The 19,682-nt window shown below is 36.6% G+C and overlaps 4 protein-coding genes across 4 annotated transcripts; all 4 read left to right on the forward strand.

Annotated features, from left to right (window-relative positions):
* Positions 1–453: 453 nt before the first annotated feature.
* LOC140053906 (tubulin alpha-1 chain-like) lies at positions 454–4,518 on the forward strand. Its single transcript, XM_072098656.1, has 3 exons — positions 454–597; positions 2,797–3,019; positions 3,138–4,518. The coding sequence occupies exons 1-3, from the start codon at positions 595–597 to the stop codon at positions 4,265–4,267; spliced, it is 1,356 nt and encodes a 451-aa protein (XP_071954757.1). The 5' UTR covers positions 454–594; the 3' UTR covers positions 4,268–4,518.
* A 1,272-nt stretch (positions 4,519–5,790) lies between these two features.
* On the forward strand, positions 5,791–8,323 carry LOC140055717 (tubulin alpha-1 chain-like). Its single transcript, XM_072101095.1, has 3 exons — positions 5,791–5,879; positions 6,584–6,806; positions 7,038–8,323. The coding sequence occupies exons 1-3, from the start codon at positions 5,877–5,879 to the stop codon at positions 8,165–8,167; spliced, it is 1,356 nt and encodes a 451-aa protein (XP_071957196.1). The 5' UTR covers positions 5,791–5,876; the 3' UTR covers positions 8,168–8,323.
* An 84-nt stretch (positions 8,324–8,407) lies between these two features.
* Positions 8,408–12,436, forward strand: LOC140055716 (tubulin alpha chain-like). The gene is made up of 3 exons (XM_072101094.1): positions 8,408–8,708; positions 9,704–9,938; positions 10,399–12,436. Exons 1-3 carry the CDS (start codon positions 8,706–8,708, stop codon positions 11,529–11,531), a joined length of 1,371 nt encoding a protein of 456 aa, XP_071957195.1. The 5' UTR covers positions 8,408–8,705; the 3' UTR covers positions 11,532–12,436.
* A 981-nt stretch (positions 12,437–13,417) lies between these two features.
* LOC140055331 (tubulin alpha-1 chain-like) lies at positions 13,418–18,350 on the forward strand. Its single transcript, XM_072100646.1, has 3 exons — positions 13,418–13,559; positions 16,339–16,561; positions 16,684–18,350. Exons 1-3 carry the CDS (start codon positions 13,557–13,559, stop codon positions 17,811–17,813), a joined length of 1,356 nt encoding a protein of 451 aa, XP_071956747.1. The 5' UTR covers positions 13,418–13,556; the 3' UTR covers positions 17,814–18,350.
* The last annotated feature ends 1,332 nt before the right edge of the window (positions 18,351–19,682 follow it).

The following is a 19,682-nucleotide window of genomic DNA, read 5'->3' on the forward strand; positions in this document are numbered from 1 at the left end:
AACTTCAACTGAAATTTAGGCATATTTCTACCTTTTATAAAGGGTTTGAATCGTCAATAATCACTATTATTTATAGCGGTTATTATTATTAGTAGGCTACTACTGTAATTATCATACCTAAACCTTCTCCCCTCCACCGTGCTAAGTCCCAGACCCGTATGTAACAATGCCTACCCAGTATTCCAACTGTCATTGCATCGTATACGCCTATTACATTAACGAGTAGGCCTACTTATACTGTACTAATAAATCATACAAAGCGGGCTTAAACATTTCAGTTTATCGAACCTTTTAAAACCACCTACGCTTGGTAACCGTTTAATTTCAATATCATGATATTCGATTTATTGAAACTTTGATAAACACCATGACGATGGTGATGTTTATTTAGCTAACAACGGAACCGATTGGTCGATGAACACTCCGATAAAACACGATAATGTAATGCAACACCGTAACCTTTAAAAGGTCCTGCTGATACCGGATTCGACCATTCTTCATCATCCTACCCTCATTGCAAGCGGTCCGGTGAGAGAAAACCATCTAAACGTTTAAATAAAACATTCTGCAGCGGCGAAAAGAAACAGTGAAATCATGGTAAGTTATTGTTATCAAATATTATATTGATTTTCAATACTGTCATGTTTTGAGGAATGTCTGACAGAACATTATTGATGTTTTTCTTACGTTGAAGCATTCGCGGGTTATAAGGAAACACAATGCCGATTATATCGCACGGTGGTATAGGCTGATGCGTATCACACAACATGCAGCATTTTACATTAATAGAAGCCTAGCCTCAGACGTTTCTTAATCATACATAATTAATCGTGTTTTCTCAATGTTTGTATACGTGAAGTGTTCGAGTTGTATGAGCAAACACATAACCAGGTTCAAGGACCAACTTGCCTGAGACCTACTTTACATAATTTAATATAGATTTTCATGTATATAATAAATGTATGTTATTTTGTCAATTTTCTGTTCGATTGCGCTATCGTATCCAATAACGTAGTATAGTATTGTATGACTATTGTAGGCATATTTGTATTTTTATACAAAGCATAAATAGTAAATTATAATACTATTTTTTTTGTTTAATTAAGCAGAATAGGATTTATGTTCATTAAAAAAAGTATCTCCCACCCCCACCCCCCCCCCGCCCCCACAAAAAAAAAACGAAAGAAGAGGCAATTGCTTGTCTAGTTAACCAAGTACAAGCAATTATTTACTAAATAAAAGATGGCCATACAACTTATTATCTTCTTCTTCTAACCCGAAAACTCACATGTTTGATTGCGCGCCGTTTGAACTGGGCTGGGGCACATTTAAATTCCCCTAATATCATGCCATTCGGCTAATTTAGTACGGCAATTTTGTTTTTCGAAAATACCAATATTATCATCATGTCGAAGAGAAGTAATACTGAATTTACTAATTAGATAAAGTCACAGTTTTATTAAATCTTATTTTATTCAAATTTTCAAATCAAACTGGGGCCTACATTATCAATGGTTTCAGATGTCCACGTTACACTATGATTCATCATCCGTTTAGTAAAATATTAAATTATTATCAGTACATTACCTTTACACAGGTGATACTGATCAAACTGAAGGCAAACAGGTCCCGTTGCTCTTATCTTTGACCTTTGATTTGACATTTTCAAAATTACACAATATCACAGTACTTTCATATGTTGATTTGAATCGTTTCGAAAGCAAACAGGCGCGTATAATGTATACATTTTATGAGAGAAGAACACACAAAACTGCATTTTTAAGAGTGTTCCGTGTACATACTGTACAGCACAGCAGAACATGTCTTGTTGTGTAAACTAAAAGACAACGAAGTAGTTTTTTTTATTACAAAATAGATAGTTTGCGGATGAACAATTGACGAAATTCGTAATTTAAAGTAGAAACCACCAATTTTATTTTTACATAATACAATAGGCTTTTAAAAAACGGAAACTAAATTTACAATATTCTCGAATTTATTCCTACATATTCCTATCATTTATATTATGAAACTATATTTATAAACGATGAGTAAATAAATTTGAATTGAAATGGACATCAAAATGAGTAATTAGTGGAAACCAATTTTACTTTTACATATAGGCCTAATCCTTTTAAAAAATGGAAACTAATTTCTAATTTTTTAATATTTTCAAATTTATTCCTACATAGGACATCTAAATAATTTACTAATGACATCACTAATAATATATAGACCTTCGGTCTCAAATTGTGAAAATGATTAAAACATTTCAAAATACTAGAAAATAAAATTGTCATTTTAAATGTCAACGATAATATATATATATATATATATATTTCTATTATTGGCTACCGTACATTATCAATTAACTAATCTGATGTGTTATCATTCATTTTCTATTGCTCTCTTCATACAACGTGAAGAATGTCAAATGTTCTGGCTCAGTATTGGTCTCTGCAGGGGTCAGAAAACCTTAGGCTTTATACATAGCTTTCTATTAAAGTATTAAACACTCAGCTCGCCTTGACATAGGAACTCGTAACAGTTCTTATGCCTGGCTGCGACAAATACCAACAGTGTACAGTATATATTCTCCGTCGCGGTGCGCGATGTCTGTGAAACATACCTGCATATCTCAAACCAAACTTATTACACAGTACAGGAATTTAAAAAGAGGAGAGTGTTGAAATTGTTGTGAATTTCTCTGGCTTTCCCACCAGTTTCCTTTTCTTCAAGCACTTGTCAAAGTATTTATTTTCAAATTACTAAGCCTTATATTGTTTCTCTCTTTAGCGTGAAGTAATTTCAATCAATGTCGGACAAGCCGGTGTCCAGATGGGCAATGCCTGCTGGGAGTTGTACTGCTTGGAGCACGGTATCCAACCTGATGGTCAGATGCCAAGTGACAAGACCATCGGAGGTGGTGATGATTCCTTCAACACCTTTTTCAGCGAGACTGGTGCTGGCAAACATGTACCACGAGGTGTATTCGTGGATCTGGAACCAAGTGTCGTAGGTATGTGCTGATTACAATATTAATAATTGTCTTGTTAACTCCTGAATAAACTGTCTATTATAATTAATGTATGTAAAATGGCGGCTAATATTATATCTGCATTTTTAAAATCTTACAGATGAGGTCCGTACCGGTACCTACCGTCAACTCTTCCATCCGGAACAACTCATCACCGGCAAGGAAGATGCTGCCAACAACTACGCTAGAGGTCACTACACAGTCGGCAAAGAGCTAATTGATGTAGTCCTGGACCGAATCCGAAAGTTAGCAGATCAGTGTACTGGTCTTCAAGGATTCCTGATCTTTCACAGCTTTGGAGGTGGAACTGGATCCGGTTTTACATCACTCTTGATGGAACGTCTGTCAGTAGATTATGGCAAGAAGTCCAAACTAGAGTTTGCCATCTATCCCGCTCCCCAGATTGCTACTGCTGTTGTCGAACCATACAATTCTGTCCTGACCACTCATACAACTCTAGAACATTCTGACTGTGCCTTCATGGTTGACAATGAAGCCATCTACGACATCTGTCGACGAAACCTTGACATCGAAAGACCAACTTACACAAACTTGAACCGTTTGATCGGTCAGATTGTATCTTCGATCACCGCGTCTCTTCGATTTGATGGTGCCTTAAATGTCGACCTGACGGAGTTCCAGACCAACTTGGTACCATACCCACGTATCCACTTTCCACTTGCTACATACGCCCCAGTCATCTCAGCTGAGAAGGCTTACCACGAACAACTGACAGTTGCAGAAATCACTAATTCATGTTTCGAACCTGCCAACCAAATGGTGAAGTGTGATCCACGTCACGGAAAATACATGTCTTGTTGTCTGTTATACCGTGGTGACGTCGTACCAAAAGACGTCAACGCAGCCGTTGCTACCATCAAGACCAAGAGAACCATCCAGTTTGTTGACTGGTGTCCAACAGGTTTCAAAATTGGTATCAACTACCAACCACCAACTGTGGTACCAGGAGGTGACTTGGCCAAGGTACAACGTGCCGTGTGTATGTTGAGTAACACCACAGCCATCGCCGAGGCATGGGCTCGTCTTGATCACAAGTTCGATCTGATGTACGCTAAGCGTGCTTTCGTACATTGGTACGTTGGTGAAGGTATGGAAGAAGGAGAATTCTCTGAAGCTCGTGAAGATCTGGCAGCTTTGGAGAAAGATTACGAAGAGGTCGGCGTAGACTCTTTCGACGGAGAGGAGGAAGAAGAGGGCGAGGAATATTAAACACGATCGAATAAGCATGAAAAAATGGCCCGTATATATATTAATAATAGACAACATAATAGGCCTAGTTAATAGGAACATTCCTATTTCAAATTCTTTACTTGCAATAGTCTGATATATGGTTTGCTTTCACACTACTGTACTAATAAATATTGTTGGTAAATAAAATACTGATAAATTAAGCCTCTGTTCACACTTGCCGTTACTATCAAGAAACTCATCATCAATGACAATAAACATGTTAAGGTTTACGTGTTCGTACTATGACTTTTGTTCTTGTTTTTAACGAAATACTTATTGCCTAAATTCTTTTAAATAAATCCGCAGGCAAAGGTTTACCTTTTTACTTCTTGAAAACGCATAAACTCAATAAACCCATAATACGTCAAAGCATGTGAACGTATGTGTCTCTGCGTCACAATTTATAAATAAATTAATAATAACAAATACCTAAAATTGCTTATTATTACAGTATTCTAATCATAATTTCAATTATCATACGCAACTATGTTCCTGACAAGAAAATTTATTAGCCGCATAAGGCTTTTGATAACTATACATAATTATTTCATATGGCTAAATCACGGATTATCATAATAATTCCAAAAATAGACTTAAACGGAAAGCGTGGCAGGTGGGATGGAACTACACTCAATTTAATATACTGTAAATGCCAAACCACATGCGGACTAATGTACAAAACATGAGTTAAAGCTCTGTCACACTATCAAAAAAGTGTGATGTGCCCAAATATGGTAGTGATACCCAAACATGGTAGTGAAATGACATCATGTCATGTCATACTGTACAGTTATGGTTGAATTTGACTTTGTGACTATTTATTATTTTACTCCAATTAAAAATATGGCCAACGTGCCTTTTCCTATTAAACCCCTCTGATTTGGAACTCAATTACAATTTTCTGTTTGTAATTCACCAAATCTATTTCCTTTAAAGTCAACTTAAAAGCACACCCTTTTCAGAATTTTTATTGACATTGCTTTATTCTCACACAGCCCCTTTGATTTTTGAATTGGCGCTATATAAATTTCTACTGTTAACATTACTCAACTTGCAAATAAAGGGAAAATCAGTTGTCGTTTGGGTGAGAAGAAACAGCAGTTAACATTATTTGTCCATTTTTTTCTACGACAAATTGCATACATTAATGCCTAAAATATATTAGGGTCTAACCTCTCACCATTTCTTTCAAAATCACATGCCTATGGTGTGCACATCACTCCAATGATGTAGGCTACTGGTACATGACTTAAAGGCAAGTCACTGGACTGGAAACAATTGTGATGGATATTTTATTGGAAGAAGGGATTTGCATACACAATTAAATACCGTAGCCTATACACTAAATTTAAATATACACCTGATAATTTAAAACTTATGGCAAGCTTGTGTAAAATAACCAATACGCATGCGTAAATAAAACATTGGCAAGATCCAAGCGCATGAGGGCGCTTAACACACAATATAAGTTATCAGAATTTTGAAAATTCAGTCATTCTTCATTAGTCCGCCATCGTCAACGTACTAATTGAAACGAGCTGTGCATTCCCGTTTTAAGTTCATACTCAATTAATCTATTCCTATAATCATGGTGAGATTTCTTTTACTTATACAGTTGAATAGTAGTTTACTTGCCTAGTTCAAACAATTTGTGGTTCTGAATATTAGCATGCATACCGCTGCCACATGCTTTCTTTCTAATACAATACCTGCATTGTTGAAATTAAACCATGTGCTTTTTTACTATCCGTGTTGTTTCACGGAATTCGGACGTTATAATACAAAGATGTTTATATGACATCGTCAACACCAATTGTATGCTCACCTTCTGTAATTTACATGCATAGAACCTATAGTTTATATATAATACAGTAGTATAGTCGGTACATGGGAGTTTTATAAATAACTCTATCCATGCTGGACGGTATTCAGTTACAATCTGTACTACCTCATACCGTGCGTGTGGTATACGGAAGTAACACATAGGTTGTCTGTAGCGTGTCTAGAAAAAAAATCCAAACATTTTTTAACAAATTACACCACTAATCCGACAGGTGCTAGGTTAACGGGTTCACCGGAAAATCTCTTTTGTGTATGTAAACTCCATTTGCCAACTTAACTTTCCGTATCGGTTATTGTACAAGCTCTTTACACTTTTACCTTTGTGAACAATGGTTAATAAAATAAATTATGGCGGCAAATCACCCATGCGTTACAGGAAGGTACGAAGTAGCCGATTTATATGAGAATATAACTTTTTATATTTTTTACAAATTTATTTTTTTAAATTTTAAGCGTGAAGTTATCTCAGTCCATGTCGGTCAAGCCGGTGTCCAGATGGGCAATGCCTGCTGGGAGTTGTACTGCTTGGAGCACGGTATTCAACCTGATGGTCAGATGCCAAGTGACAAGACCATCGGAGGTGGTGACGATTCCTTCAACACCTTTTTCAGCGAGACTGGTGCTGGGAAGCACGTACCACGTTGTGTGTTCGTAGATCTTGAACCCAGTGTAGTTGGTTAGTATTTCTATCTTCTAAATTTATATTTAATAAATGTTAATAACATAAATCAAAAACAATTCGATAGAATGGAGTACACAATTTGTCGGGTTGCATATTCGCTAACAGATCTACAAACATTGGTGCAATTGATTAATAGATCGACATATGGCGCAACTTTCATTCAACAATCTATCCAAACATTAACAGATTGTCTAAATACAGTTTATTTTGATGTGTCAATTTTAGATGAGGTCCGAACTGGTACATACCGTCAGCTCTTTCATCCCGAGCAGTTGATCACCGGCAAAGAAGATGCTGCAAACAACTACGCCAGAGGTCATTACACAGTTGGTAAAGAACATATCGACGTGGTCCTGGACAGAATCCGAAAGTTAGCAGATCAATGTACCGGTCTTCAGGGATTCTTGATCTTCCACAGCTTTGGAGGTGGAACTGGTTCTGGTTTTACATCACTCTTGATGGAACGTCTTTCAGTAGATTATGGCAAGAAGTCCAAGCTGGAATTCGCTGTATACCCAGCTCCACAGATTGCAACCGCAGTCGTTGAACCATACAACTCAATCCTGACAACTCACACAACCCTTGAACATTCTGACTGTGCCTTCATGGTTGACAATGAAGCCATATACGACATCTGCCGACGAAACCTCGACATCGAAAGACCAACTTACACCAACCTGAACAGATTGATTGGCCAGATTGTATCTTCGATCACTGCATCTCTTCGATTCGATGGTGCATTGAATGTCGATTTGACAGAGTTCCAGACCAACTTGGTGCCCTACCCACGTATCCACTTTCCTCTTGCTACATACGCCCCAGTGATCTCGGCAGAGAAAGCCTACCATGAACAACTGACTGTTGCAGAAATCACCAATGCTTGTTTCGAACCTGCCAACCAACTTGTAAAATGTGATCCACGTCACGGCAAATACATGGCTTGCTGTCTGTTATACCGTGGAGATGTCGTACCAAAAGATGTCAACGCAGCTATTGCTACAATAAAAACCAAAAGAACGATCCAGTTTGTCGACTGGTGTCCAACCGGTTTCAAAGTCGGCATCAACTACCAACCACCAACTGTGGTACCAGGAGGTGACTTGGCCAAGGTACAACGTGCCGTGTGTATGTTGAGCAACACCACAGCCATCGCTGAGGCATGGGCTCGTCTTGATCACAAGTTCGATCTAATGTACGCCAAGCGTGCTTTCGTACATTGGTATGTTGGTGAAGGTATGGAAGAAGGCGAGTTCTCTGAAGCTCGTGAAGATCTGGCAGCTCTTGAAAAGGATTACGAAGAGGTCGGCGTTGACTCTGGCGATGGAGAGGAGGAAGAGGAAGGCGACGAATATTAAATGTTACTTGCGACAATTTAGGCATATACAAAATGTATGAACACTAAAATAATTTAAAAAGTTACGGTTAATCATGCCAAATTAATGACCAATTGAGAGTATTCTGAATCGTATGTAACATTGTGTTTATTGCAAATAAAAATATCATTTTCGTAATTCTTAATAATTTCTTTATTACAAAGTACATGACTACCAAATAACACACTTTTCGCAGGTGAAAAAGAATATAATCCTAATTGATTAAACTAGATGATTTGGCAAAAAAAAATCTCTTTCTGCCCACCGGGTAAACTAATTTAGTCCCTACTCTGATTTTATAATTTACCGGAGGCCAAATTAATACTTAGTTTTTACTATTAATGCGTTATTGTATAAACTGTATACAATAACAGTTCTTCATTAACTTGCTTGATAATAATTAACGACTGTTGTGATAATGAGGGCAATGATAGTCAATATATCATTACTTGCTCAGTTGGGACCCGTGGACGACTTATGCTGAGACTTTTCACTTAAAAAATAATAAGAAACTGCTAATATGGTAAGTTATGACTCGTGTTTGTTTTTTGAAATAGTGTAATTTGACGTTCTTATCTTCTGAATCTAAACGGTCTTTAAAATAGGTAGTTTATATTAAATCTCCCATGACAAAAATAAAACGCGCAAAGCTGTCATTTATTCGGAAATCTCTATTAACGGATATCTCTATTGCTTGAAAAAATGACGCGCCAATCGACATTTTGATGGTATCGGGAATAGCATATTATAGTTTTTGCCTGAAATTGCCATCGTTGAATTCATAAGTTCGGAAGACACAATTTTAATTACTCGTTTCTTTTGAATTTGATGTACGCTCAATTATTGATAAAGTAAAGTAAAGTTACGTTATTCGTATTTAATCTGACCACTCATTTGCAGCGTCGGTACTACGGTTCCACTTATAAACATACCATTGGTCTAAAAACACGTACTTTCAAATCTAAATCTTACCTACACATAGCCGATAATAAGATACCATAATACTGTACATCCGAATAACATGATTTGGCACCCCAATGCCTGGCCCGTTATTCTGATAAGCATAGAATGTTAATCGTTTTTTAATTTATATTTAATAATTTAATATGTAATCTATATCAATATGCTATTACACTCGAGAGCCAATTGACATAAGAGTGAAATAAAGTCTGTTCTAATAATATTCAATCTATTTTAGTATTGTATTAAGTACTGTACTGTATTTTATAACGTACAATAGGAATAGAGTAAACATTGGAGTGCCCTCTAAAAAGTTAAGTAATGAAACTGTTCAGTACTAAAGCAGAGTGACTGAATGTATTGACTCTGAACAGAAAGGTGACATGCGAGCAATTACTGATTGGATCTTATTTAATTTTGTCAATAAATTATACAATGATATCTTTGCTATACTCTTAAAATACATTTGTGAAAAATTAGTATACATAAAAACATTTAAGTTCATAGTTTAGGCCTAAGTTGTCTATAAAATAAAATGGATAATATGTTAATATTTAGCGTGAATGTATCTCAATCCATATTGGCCAAGCCGGTGTTCAGATGGGCAATGCCTGCTGGGAGTTGTACTGCTTGGAGCACGGTATCCAACCTGATGGGCAGATGCAAAATCTAGGGTTAAGTGACGCTCCCCTACGAGGAGGCGATGATTCTGTGAGTACCTTCTTCCTCGAGACTAACGCAGGACAGTGGGTTCCGCGAAGTATCTATGTCGATTTAGAGCCTAGCGTTGTAGGTGAGTTGATTTTGTATTTTAAATCTTTAAAAAACAAGGCCAATAGCCACAAGTCGCGTGCTAAAACGCATAGTGATACCGGACCGACAGACAGACAGACCGACCGACCGACCGACCGACATAGTGAACTATAGAGTCGCGTCCACGCGACTAAAAATGCCTATTCATCACTGATGAATCAATTTACAAATATTGAATCCCAATCACGTCCATTCAATGTGTCGACTGGTGTCCAGCTGGTTTTAAAGTCGATATAAACTACTGTACCAACCACCAACTATGGTACCAGGAGCCGAGCTTTTTGTATGTTGAGCAACAAAACAGCCATCGCCAAGGCATGGGCTCGTCTTGATCACAATTTGATTGAATCCTAACATGGTGGTGTGTTTCATTGATCAGAGGCCCTGTAAGAACATGTATTTGTGAAAATACGTCACCCTAAATGTGTTTTCGTTTTCAGACGAAGTTCGAACTGGTCCATATCGAAAACTCTTCCATCCTGAGCAGTTGATTACAGGAAAAGAAGATGCTGCCAACAACTACGCCCGCGGTCACTACACTGTTGGAAAAACACTGATTGACCAAACGGTCAACAGAATTCGCAAACTTGCCAACCAGTGTACTGGTCTTCAAGGATTCCTGATCTTCCACAGCTTCGGTGGTGGCACTGGATCCGGATTCACCTCCCTTCTTATGGAACGTCTTTCTGTTGATTTTGGAAAGAAGTCAAAGCTTCAGTTTTCAATTTATCCAGCACCTCAGATTTCTACCGCTGTTGTTGAGCCATACAACGCCATTTTAACAACACACACGACTCTAGAGTTTTCTGACTGCGCTTTCATGGTTGACAACGAAGCAATCTATGGGATCTGTAACAGTAATCTAGACATCGAAAGACCAACGTATACCAACCTGAACCGCCTGATTGGCCAAATTGTTTCATCTATCACCGCGTCTCTTCGATTCGATGGCGCATTGAACGTAGACTTGACAGAGTTCCAGACCAACTTGGTACCATACCCACGTATCCACTTCCCTCTTGCTACTTACGCCCCAGTCATCTCAGCAGAGAAAGCGTTCCACGAACAGCTAACTGTTGGAGAAATCACCAACTCCTGCTTTCTTCCACAAAATCAGATGGTGAAGTGTAATCCCCGTCACGGCAAATATATGGCTTGTTGTCTGCTGTATCGAGGTGACGTAGTACCGAAAGATGTCAACGCAGCTATTTCTGTCATCAAGACAAAGAGAACAATCCAGTTTGTCGACTGGTGTCCAACTGGTTTTAAAGTCGGAATCAACTACCAACCACCAACTGTGGTACCAGGAGGTGACTTGGCCAAGGTACAACGTGCCGTATGTATGTTGAGCAACACCACAGCCATCGCCGAAGCATGGGCTCGTCTTGATCACAAGTTCGATCTGATGTACGCCAAGCGTGCATTCGTACATTGGTACGTTGGTGAAGGTATGGAAGAAGGAGAGTTCATCGAGGCTCGAGAAAACTTGGCAGCATTGGAAAAGGATTACGAAGAGATGGATATTGATTCATATATAGACCAACAGTATGACTTAGAAGGAGAAGAATATTAAAGATATTGTCTCCCTGATAACCATGTTTTTGTTGAATGTAATTTTAATGTCACATAATTATTCGCTTTAACCAAAATTGGATCAACAAAAAAAACCCCACAAATATTTACCCAAAAAAACTTTAAGTAAAAGAAAACGATAATCAAATTGACTGGAAGTCAACGGGTTTTTGGTTGAATTAAATTTTTTCTCCTGAAAAGTGTTCATGGTCTGATTAAGTCAAATTTCTAATTATCAGAAAGAACTTGAATTTAACAATAATAACTGTAATACCAGAACCATATAACACAAACTCGATGTGAAAAAAACAAAATGTGATGATGTTACTATATTTGGGCACATCACAGTTTTTGTCACTAGTGATATTGTAGATAGAGCTTTAGGATGCTTTGTTTGTTTAAATGTTTTTAACGGTCTAGGTACGCACTTTGTGTTCCGTTTATTTTCATTTTCTATTCATGAAACGGTATGTCTGTATGTCTTTCAATTTAATCAACGCAACATGTTTGTTTGTTAAGCTTGGTTCCCACTAGAACGTAACGCAAGGACGTAAACGCAACGCAAGCGTTTTAACCAATGACAAGCGAAGTTATAGACAGTTAGCAATCACAAGCGAATAAGCCATCGCTTGTGATTGGTCAATTCACTTGCGTTGCGTTACGCCCTTGCGTTGCGTCGCTAGTGGGAACCACGCTTATGGTATAATATATCGGTTTGATTTTTCGGTTGACATGGTTTATATTGTAAACCTTTAATTTAAATTATTTATATATGTTGTGTTTGTTTCTATGGAGAAACAGTTCTGGTAGGTGAAACGCCTACACTTTTTTTAAACACGATTTTACTATAGTAACTGTATATCAATAGAAAAGAAATAACGGATTAAATAACAAAACTAAAACAACCTTTTATTTGTGTGGATATTTATTCTATGGTTACACCATGGTATTCTGTGAAGGATATCTTTGAAAAGTTCTTCTGCATGAAAGCTTCCATTGTGGAAATTCGACAAGCCCTTTGCTATCACACGAAGAAGGCTGGTGGCTGTATACGTATTAAGTATTATGTAGGCCTAGGCCCACTTATTAATGGGAGTTAAATTTAGGCCTATTGTAAAATTCAACATTCTGATTTAGCGTAACGTAACAACCTCACCCCACATTGTTTTACGATGCTTACCTTCATTAATGCAGACTCCAACATGTTCGATTTAATAAAGATCTTGCAAAGGCCTACAAAAAATTTAAAAAAATAATATTATTCAATGTCAAATGTAAAAACAATTAATATTTTACGTATTAGGCCTAAATGCTACTGGTGATGATACTAAGTGGATTTAAACCAGGGAAGAGTGAAATAAACTTCCTGATTAAAACATATTAATAACTCGAATATCTTTACTGCACAATACTCAATAGACGTTGTTAATTAGAAATGTTTACCACTTCAAAATTAACTAAACAGTCAACATTTGCGATTAGGCCGAGTAGGCTTAAATGCTGATGATATTGGATTAACAAATATTAGTAAGTAAATTTACGGCACAATATTGAACAGACGTTATTACATAATTAAAAAGTCTTGCGACTTCAAAACTAACTGGAACATATCGATTTATTGCTTTTAAGCTTGCTCTTGTATTTTGGTATATTTAGGTATTGAAATTGATCATTACCAAATAAATGAATGGCATTATGATTAGTACTTCGGACAAAAATAAACTAGCATTACATGTTTCACAATATCAAAACCATGGAAACAGATAAACAATTTTTATAACTCCTAATAACTTAGTCTGCATAAATACTGAATTCCATGGAAACCATGAGAAAAGAGCGAATCCTATTCGCTAACGTTGTCGTCTGTTTTGTGTGCTCGGCAGCAATAAAGGGCGCACTTTCCACGTCACACTATTCAGTCTTCATTCGTCTGTCATCATAGAAAGACCAGCGTGAAGAAGAGTTAAATCATATTTATATTTTTCATAGCCGATTTTATTGCCGAATTGTTTTGAAATCATCAGTCATGGTAAGTGTTTATCCGGTTAAAACTTAATATATATTTTTATCTTTATTTTGGAAGTAGTTGTGTGTTGTATAACAAAAAGTAGGCAGGTCCTGTACAACAATGCAATTGTGGCGCCAATCCAATAATTATTAATAGGTCTAAAGTATATTAATTATGATATTATTATAGACAGTGTGTATATAGGCAGCTGTTTAACTGTATACGAATATAACAATGATTTATCAGTATTAATTTGACCTGATGAAGTCGAGTAGGAGGGGGGGAGGGGGGTATGAGGCATGGCTATAATTAATACTAATGTTAACAACTCCCCATTTTATTCTGGAGTGTGCACTAGACTGGTAGATAAATTTCCGATAGATTTATGATATTAATTGTAGGCATATGGTATGCATCACATTTAATTTTCACATGTATCTACTCTGTTGAAGAGAAAGGAAATTCTCTACAAAGTGAAAACAGTTCTTTCAAAACAAGAAGATAAAAAAAATGTGTCCGGAACCAAACAGAGTGGATCCCAATAGCTAACTGCTAAGTGATTGAAACGGAAGTTAAAATTTAAACAATTAACTAACATTTAAATATAGGGGCCTACTTTTTACTAGAAGTTCAGAAATATCACTAAAGTATTGGCCAACACTGTTAACATTTTGTTGGAATGGAATGATGAGACTACATAACTGATGACGAAACATACAAGTCATGATTATAAATATTATTGCAAAGGTCGAATTGTTCTTGACCTTACGGTTTCCTCCTTAAATTACTATGGAGGGTTTTATTTTACCGATTGCGAAATACACTGTCTCGTGATAGTCGAACTAAAAGATCTCTCCACACTATTAAGTATTATTAAAAGGTTTTTATGCTCTATGCTGCTCCCTGGATAGATCAGGTCATACACTAAAAATAAACATACCGGTACGTACTCGTATCGTGCAGTGTTCGAATTAGTCGATTTTTCGGATCACTAGATTCCTTTTAGTGTATTTACTTTTTACCGCGAACTTATGAATTGAGGTAGGATGTTTATCGCATTGCTGCTGCCTTTTGTCCTTGGACTACGCGCCTTTAAAATTAGCATGACCTCATCACAACGGAAAGAATACCATTACCCTCGGGATATTAGCATAACTGAAGCCTATAGAATTTTATACTCAGCCAATCTCGTAAAAATATTATATTATTATGGCGTGTTCTATTTATGCATAATTTATTAATGCATTTTACATAATGGCTTATGCATATAAATTACAGTGAATGCGGTATAACAGGCTTCGTTTGTTAAAGGTGTGTCGCTGGTAAATGGACAAAAATAATTCAGAATTTATCGATTTATATAATTTGATAATTCAATTTACAACAGATAATATTTAATAATCCAATCGTACACAATTTAATTACTATGTTTGCCTTTTTGCAACCCAAATAGCCGAAATATAAAGAAGTTGTTGGCTAAAAATATCGAAAATTTACCTAATTTAACTATAACATAGTTATGGAAATATAACATAAGAAAATTATAATTGTGTTTGTATAAAACAATAGATAAAAACATATTAATGAAAATGTTATATATATTATAGATATTCTATGCAGTTTATATATAAATGGAATGGAAAGAATAAATGTGGGACGCACCCACCAAAAGAAAGAGAAAACAAAATATATCGACAATTAAAATGTAATGAAAAATAGTAGGCATATCGGACTATTTTACTGTATTTCATACTACGCTAATTATATTTTACCAATACCACGTGTACAAATAGTACGTAAGGGTGACTTTATTCTTTATTATACATGAATATGAGGAATAGGGCATACGCCATATTAATGAAAATAATAATAATATTTACTTCATGTTATTATATCAATAATAAGCAATACAAATTATGATTACATTAATTCCTACATGATTCCCACGACAAGCTTACAAACTCGTTCTCTCGAAATGATATTCCAGATATTGATTTTTCCCCCGTACTGCGTGACCTTTAAGCCAACACATGACATACTTGTCACTAGGTGTGGTAAATTGATTTTATACTCCTCAACTGATTGCCAATATCTAAATCTTAAAATTCAATCTTAGTTGATAGCCTTAATAATGATGTTCTTGTTTGTGCAACCTTTTACCTTCAAAGCGCGGTCTTGCCGTGCGTATACAAGAGGCCTAAATTAATTGAAACTGAAATCCTATACTCTTAATATCTGGTGCTGAGGGTGTGGTAAATTAATTAATACAGCCTATATTTATTTCTGCTAATGGCAATATTTAAATTCCATTCTAATTTCTAAGAATATGAGTTGACTCAGTAGCAATGCACAGTAACCCAGAAGTTGATCCCTGCAAACTCATGGCGATCATTATCGTTAATTCATTAAAAATCCTCAGCCGGGTCAAACAATGACTTTGATATCATAGTTGTACTTAAATTTCAAACACCATCTAAGACATGTAAAACGTAATGATAAAATATAGAATACGGTTGGGTCTTGCTAAATTATCTACGGGTAAGTTTACGACGCATGCCGCGAAAATTAAGGTCACGTAAAATTATAGACATACTTCAACTACAGCGAATCATTAATTAATCAATTAGTTTAAAGGGACAAATAAAATACCACAAACTACTGAGTTGCACGTTCGTGTTCTTATCTATGCAAAAATAAAGGGCCGCGAGAAAAAAAAAGAACATTTTCAGTTAGGATTATATACTATGATATTAATAATCAGCAGGCCTATTCAAGATTTTTAATAATGCTATCATTTTAGCGTGAAGTTATCTCAGTCCATGTCGGTCAAGCCGGTGTCCAGATGGGCAATGCCTGCTGGGAGTTGTACTGCTTGGAGCACGGTATCCAACCTGATGGTCAGATGCCAAGTGACAAGACAATCGGAGGTGGTGATGATTCCTTCAACACCTTCTTCAGCGAGACTGGTGCTGGCAAGCACGTTCCACGTTGCGTTTTCGTCGATCTCGAGCCTAGCGTAGTCGGTTAGTATCACAAACATGTTTTAACAACTGGTTTACATAGAAGTGACATACAACGTACAGTTATCATCACGACCCAACGTTACAACGTTTACTAATTTTTTTTATCCTGTCTCTATTTTTAGATGAGGTCCGAACTGGTACATACCGTTCACTCTTTCATCCCGAGCAGTTGATCACCGGCAAAGAAGATGCTGCTAACAACTACGCCAGAGGTCATTACACTGTTGGTAAAGAACATATCGACGTGGTCCTGGACAGAATTCGAAAGTTAGCAGATCAATGTACTGGTCTTCAGGGATTCTTGATCTTTCACAGCTTTGGAGGTGGAACTGGTTCTGGTTTTACATCACTTTTGATGGAACGTCTTTCAGTAGATTATGGAAAGAAGTCCAAGCTGGAATTCGCTGTATACCCAGCTCCACAGATTGCAACCGCTGTCGTTGAACCATACAACTCAATCCTGACAACTCACACAACCCTCGAACATTCTGACTGTGCATTCATGGTTGACAATGAAGCCATCTATGATATTTGCCGACGAAACATGGACATCGAAAGACCAACTTACACCAACCTAAACAGATTGATTGGCCAGATTGTATCTTCAATCACTGCATCTCTTCGATTTGACGGTGCATTGAACGTAGACTTGACAGAGTTCCAAACCAACTTGGTACCATATCCACGTATTCACTTCCCTCTTGCTACATACGCCCCAGTCATCTCAGCCGAGAAGGCGTACCACGAACAGCTAACTGTTGCAGAAATCACCAACTCTTGCTTTGAGCCTGCCAACCAGATGGTGAAGTGTGATCCACGTCACGGCAAATACATGGCTTGTTGTCTGCTCTACCGAGGTGACGTTGTGCCGAAGGATGTAAACGCAGCCATTGCTACCATCAAGACCAAGAGAACAATCCAGTTTGTCGACTGGTGTCCAACTGGTTTCAAGGTCGGTATCAACTACCAACCACCAACTGTGGTACCGGGAGGTGACTTGGCCAAGGTACAACGTGCCGTGTGTATGTTGAGCAACACCACAGCCATCGCTGAGGCATGGGCTCGTCTTGATCACAAGTTCGATCTGATGTACGCCAAGCGTGCTTTCGTACATTGGTACGTAGGCGAGGGCATGGAGGAAGGAGAGTTCTCCGAAGCTCGTGAAGATCTGGCAGCCCTGGAGAAAGATTATGAAGAGGTTGGAGTTGACTCAGTCGACGAAGGCGAGGAAGATGAAGGCGAAGAATATTAAACTAAACTCAAGTTCAGCATCACACGTTATAGTTACTACACCAAAATGCACATTTTCTTTCATATTCGACAATACCGGTATTATTTATAATAATATAAACATCTTTGACATTTTGTATCGGTTTCATGTTCGTTATGGTTCTTCTATATTATTATAAAGCAACTCTAGTAATTCCACATCCCGTTATCCTATAAAATACAATACTGTACTGTATTACTTTCGATATTTCAATTCACTTACTTACGACAACCGGTAAAATATTTTACGATGTTTGTAGCAAACAATATTTATATTTTCGCGTATTATTTATTAAGTGGTTGTATATTTGATGTACTGTACATGAATATTCATCAGTGAACTTTCACCTCTTTATACAAATATAATTAACGATTGCATTTATAGCTTATAATTACCCAGACGTTCAAGGCACTTTCAGCCATATAGTGACTACCTCACCTATTTACACAAATACACAACAAACTGTTAACGTGGCCGTTTCTATAACAGATGAAATAAAATATCAGTATATATCTGCAACTTTGTTTGTGTTTTAATTGTTTATGCCATTGAGGTACGTATAATCTTTTTACCTCCATGCTTATGCTAAGTATAATGGCTAAAGTTGTTTAAAACGGACGAACCAATCCTTTTGAATACAGTAGGACCAGTATAACTCTTCCCTGGTAGGACCCGGACCTTTGGGACACCCCTATTCAGGGGACACCGGTAAATTTGTGTTTTGACACACGGTCAACTCCTATCGGGGAGGCTTTGTTTGGTCCCGAAGGTGTTTCCTTAATAGAGGTTCTATTTATTACATTTTCAGTACTGTACAGTGTGTAGGTATACACTTAATTCTACACGTTTTGCGTAGAGCTAATAACACAGAATCGATATGTACGCTTACGATGTGTCACCTTAGAATTCATGCATAATTCTAAGACCTGCGGAAGATTAATGCATGGCGTGCAGTTGTTGTAATGAAAGATAATGCAATCTGAAAGACATTCGTGAATATCATTATCATATGTAATGAATTACGAAATACAAAGAAAACATGACAATAACAAGAATGACAATACGAACATGAAGATAAAGGTATAATGATAGTAAAACCATGGACATAAATAAATGGCTGAATAATCATTTACTTTATTTTTATATTTTACTGATATAAAATATTCGAAAACAAACAAAGGTTGAAATGAATAGTTTACAATAATTCAGAACGCCATCATAAATGATAACGGTGATAATTCACAATGACGAAAATTATGCTTTTTATGATGTTAAAGTTTTTGTTGAATATGCAATTTTAATGTCACATAGTAGTTATTCACTTTGACCAAAAACAAAAATTTACCTGAAAATCATTGTAATTTAACGAAAAAAAAAAGTCAAATTGACTGTAAGTCCAAAATTGGTTTATGGTTGGATTTAACCGTTTATTTTATCTTTTGTATAGGCCTTAGAAGTGAAAACGTTATTATTTTTTTCTAAGGAAGTGATTAACTTGATTAAAACAACTAAATAACCTATCCAAAGTCTTCTTTTATAATCATCGTTTTGCATGCTTTTGGTGGACAATACATCTTTAATTTAGAAATGCATTTTCTCTTTCTCAATCAGCTGGGGCTAAAAATGATACTACACGATTAACATTAACAACCCATGAGTTCAAACGACGGGTAATGATCATTTGGTGGATTATTGTGGATTATCTGCTCATACCTCTTGGCTTATAATCAAATCCCAATAATAATATGTTTTGACTTGTCAACACACTGCTTACAAGTGTTTGTCCAGAAATGGGGCATGAGGGCGGTATAACATGTCCAGATAAGGGCTGAACATACAACATACAGGGAA

This window comes from Antedon mediterranea, chromosome 7 (genome assembly GCF_964355755.1).
Source record: "Antedon mediterranea chromosome 7, ecAntMedi1.1, whole genome shotgun sequence".
In the NCBI taxonomy this organism is placed as follows: domain Eukaryota; kingdom Metazoa; phylum Echinodermata; class Crinoidea; order Comatulida; family Antedonidae; genus Antedon; species Antedon mediterranea.

Excerpts from the sequence above, each read along its gene's own strand:
- LOC140053906 (XM_072098656.1), top strand. Across the intron at positions 3,020-3,137 it reads TCTGGAACCAAGTGTCGTAG|ATGAGGTCCGTACCGGTACC; the intron begins GTATGTGCTGAT and ends AAAATCTTACAG.
- LOC140055717 (XM_072101095.1), top strand. Across the intron at positions 6,807-7,037 it reads TCTTGAACCCAGTGTAGTTG|ATGAGGTCCGAACTGGTACA; the intron begins GTTAGTATTTCT and ends TGTCAATTTTAG.
- LOC140055716 (XM_072101094.1), top strand. Across the intron at positions 9,939-10,398 it reads TTTAGAGCCTAGCGTTGTAG|ACGAAGTTCGAACTGGTCCA; the intron begins GTGAGTTGATTT and ends TTTCGTTTTCAG.
- LOC140055331 (XM_072100646.1), top strand. Across the intron at positions 16,562-16,683 it reads TCTCGAGCCTAGCGTAGTCG|ATGAGGTCCGAACTGGTACA; the intron begins GTTAGTATCACA and ends CTCTATTTTTAG.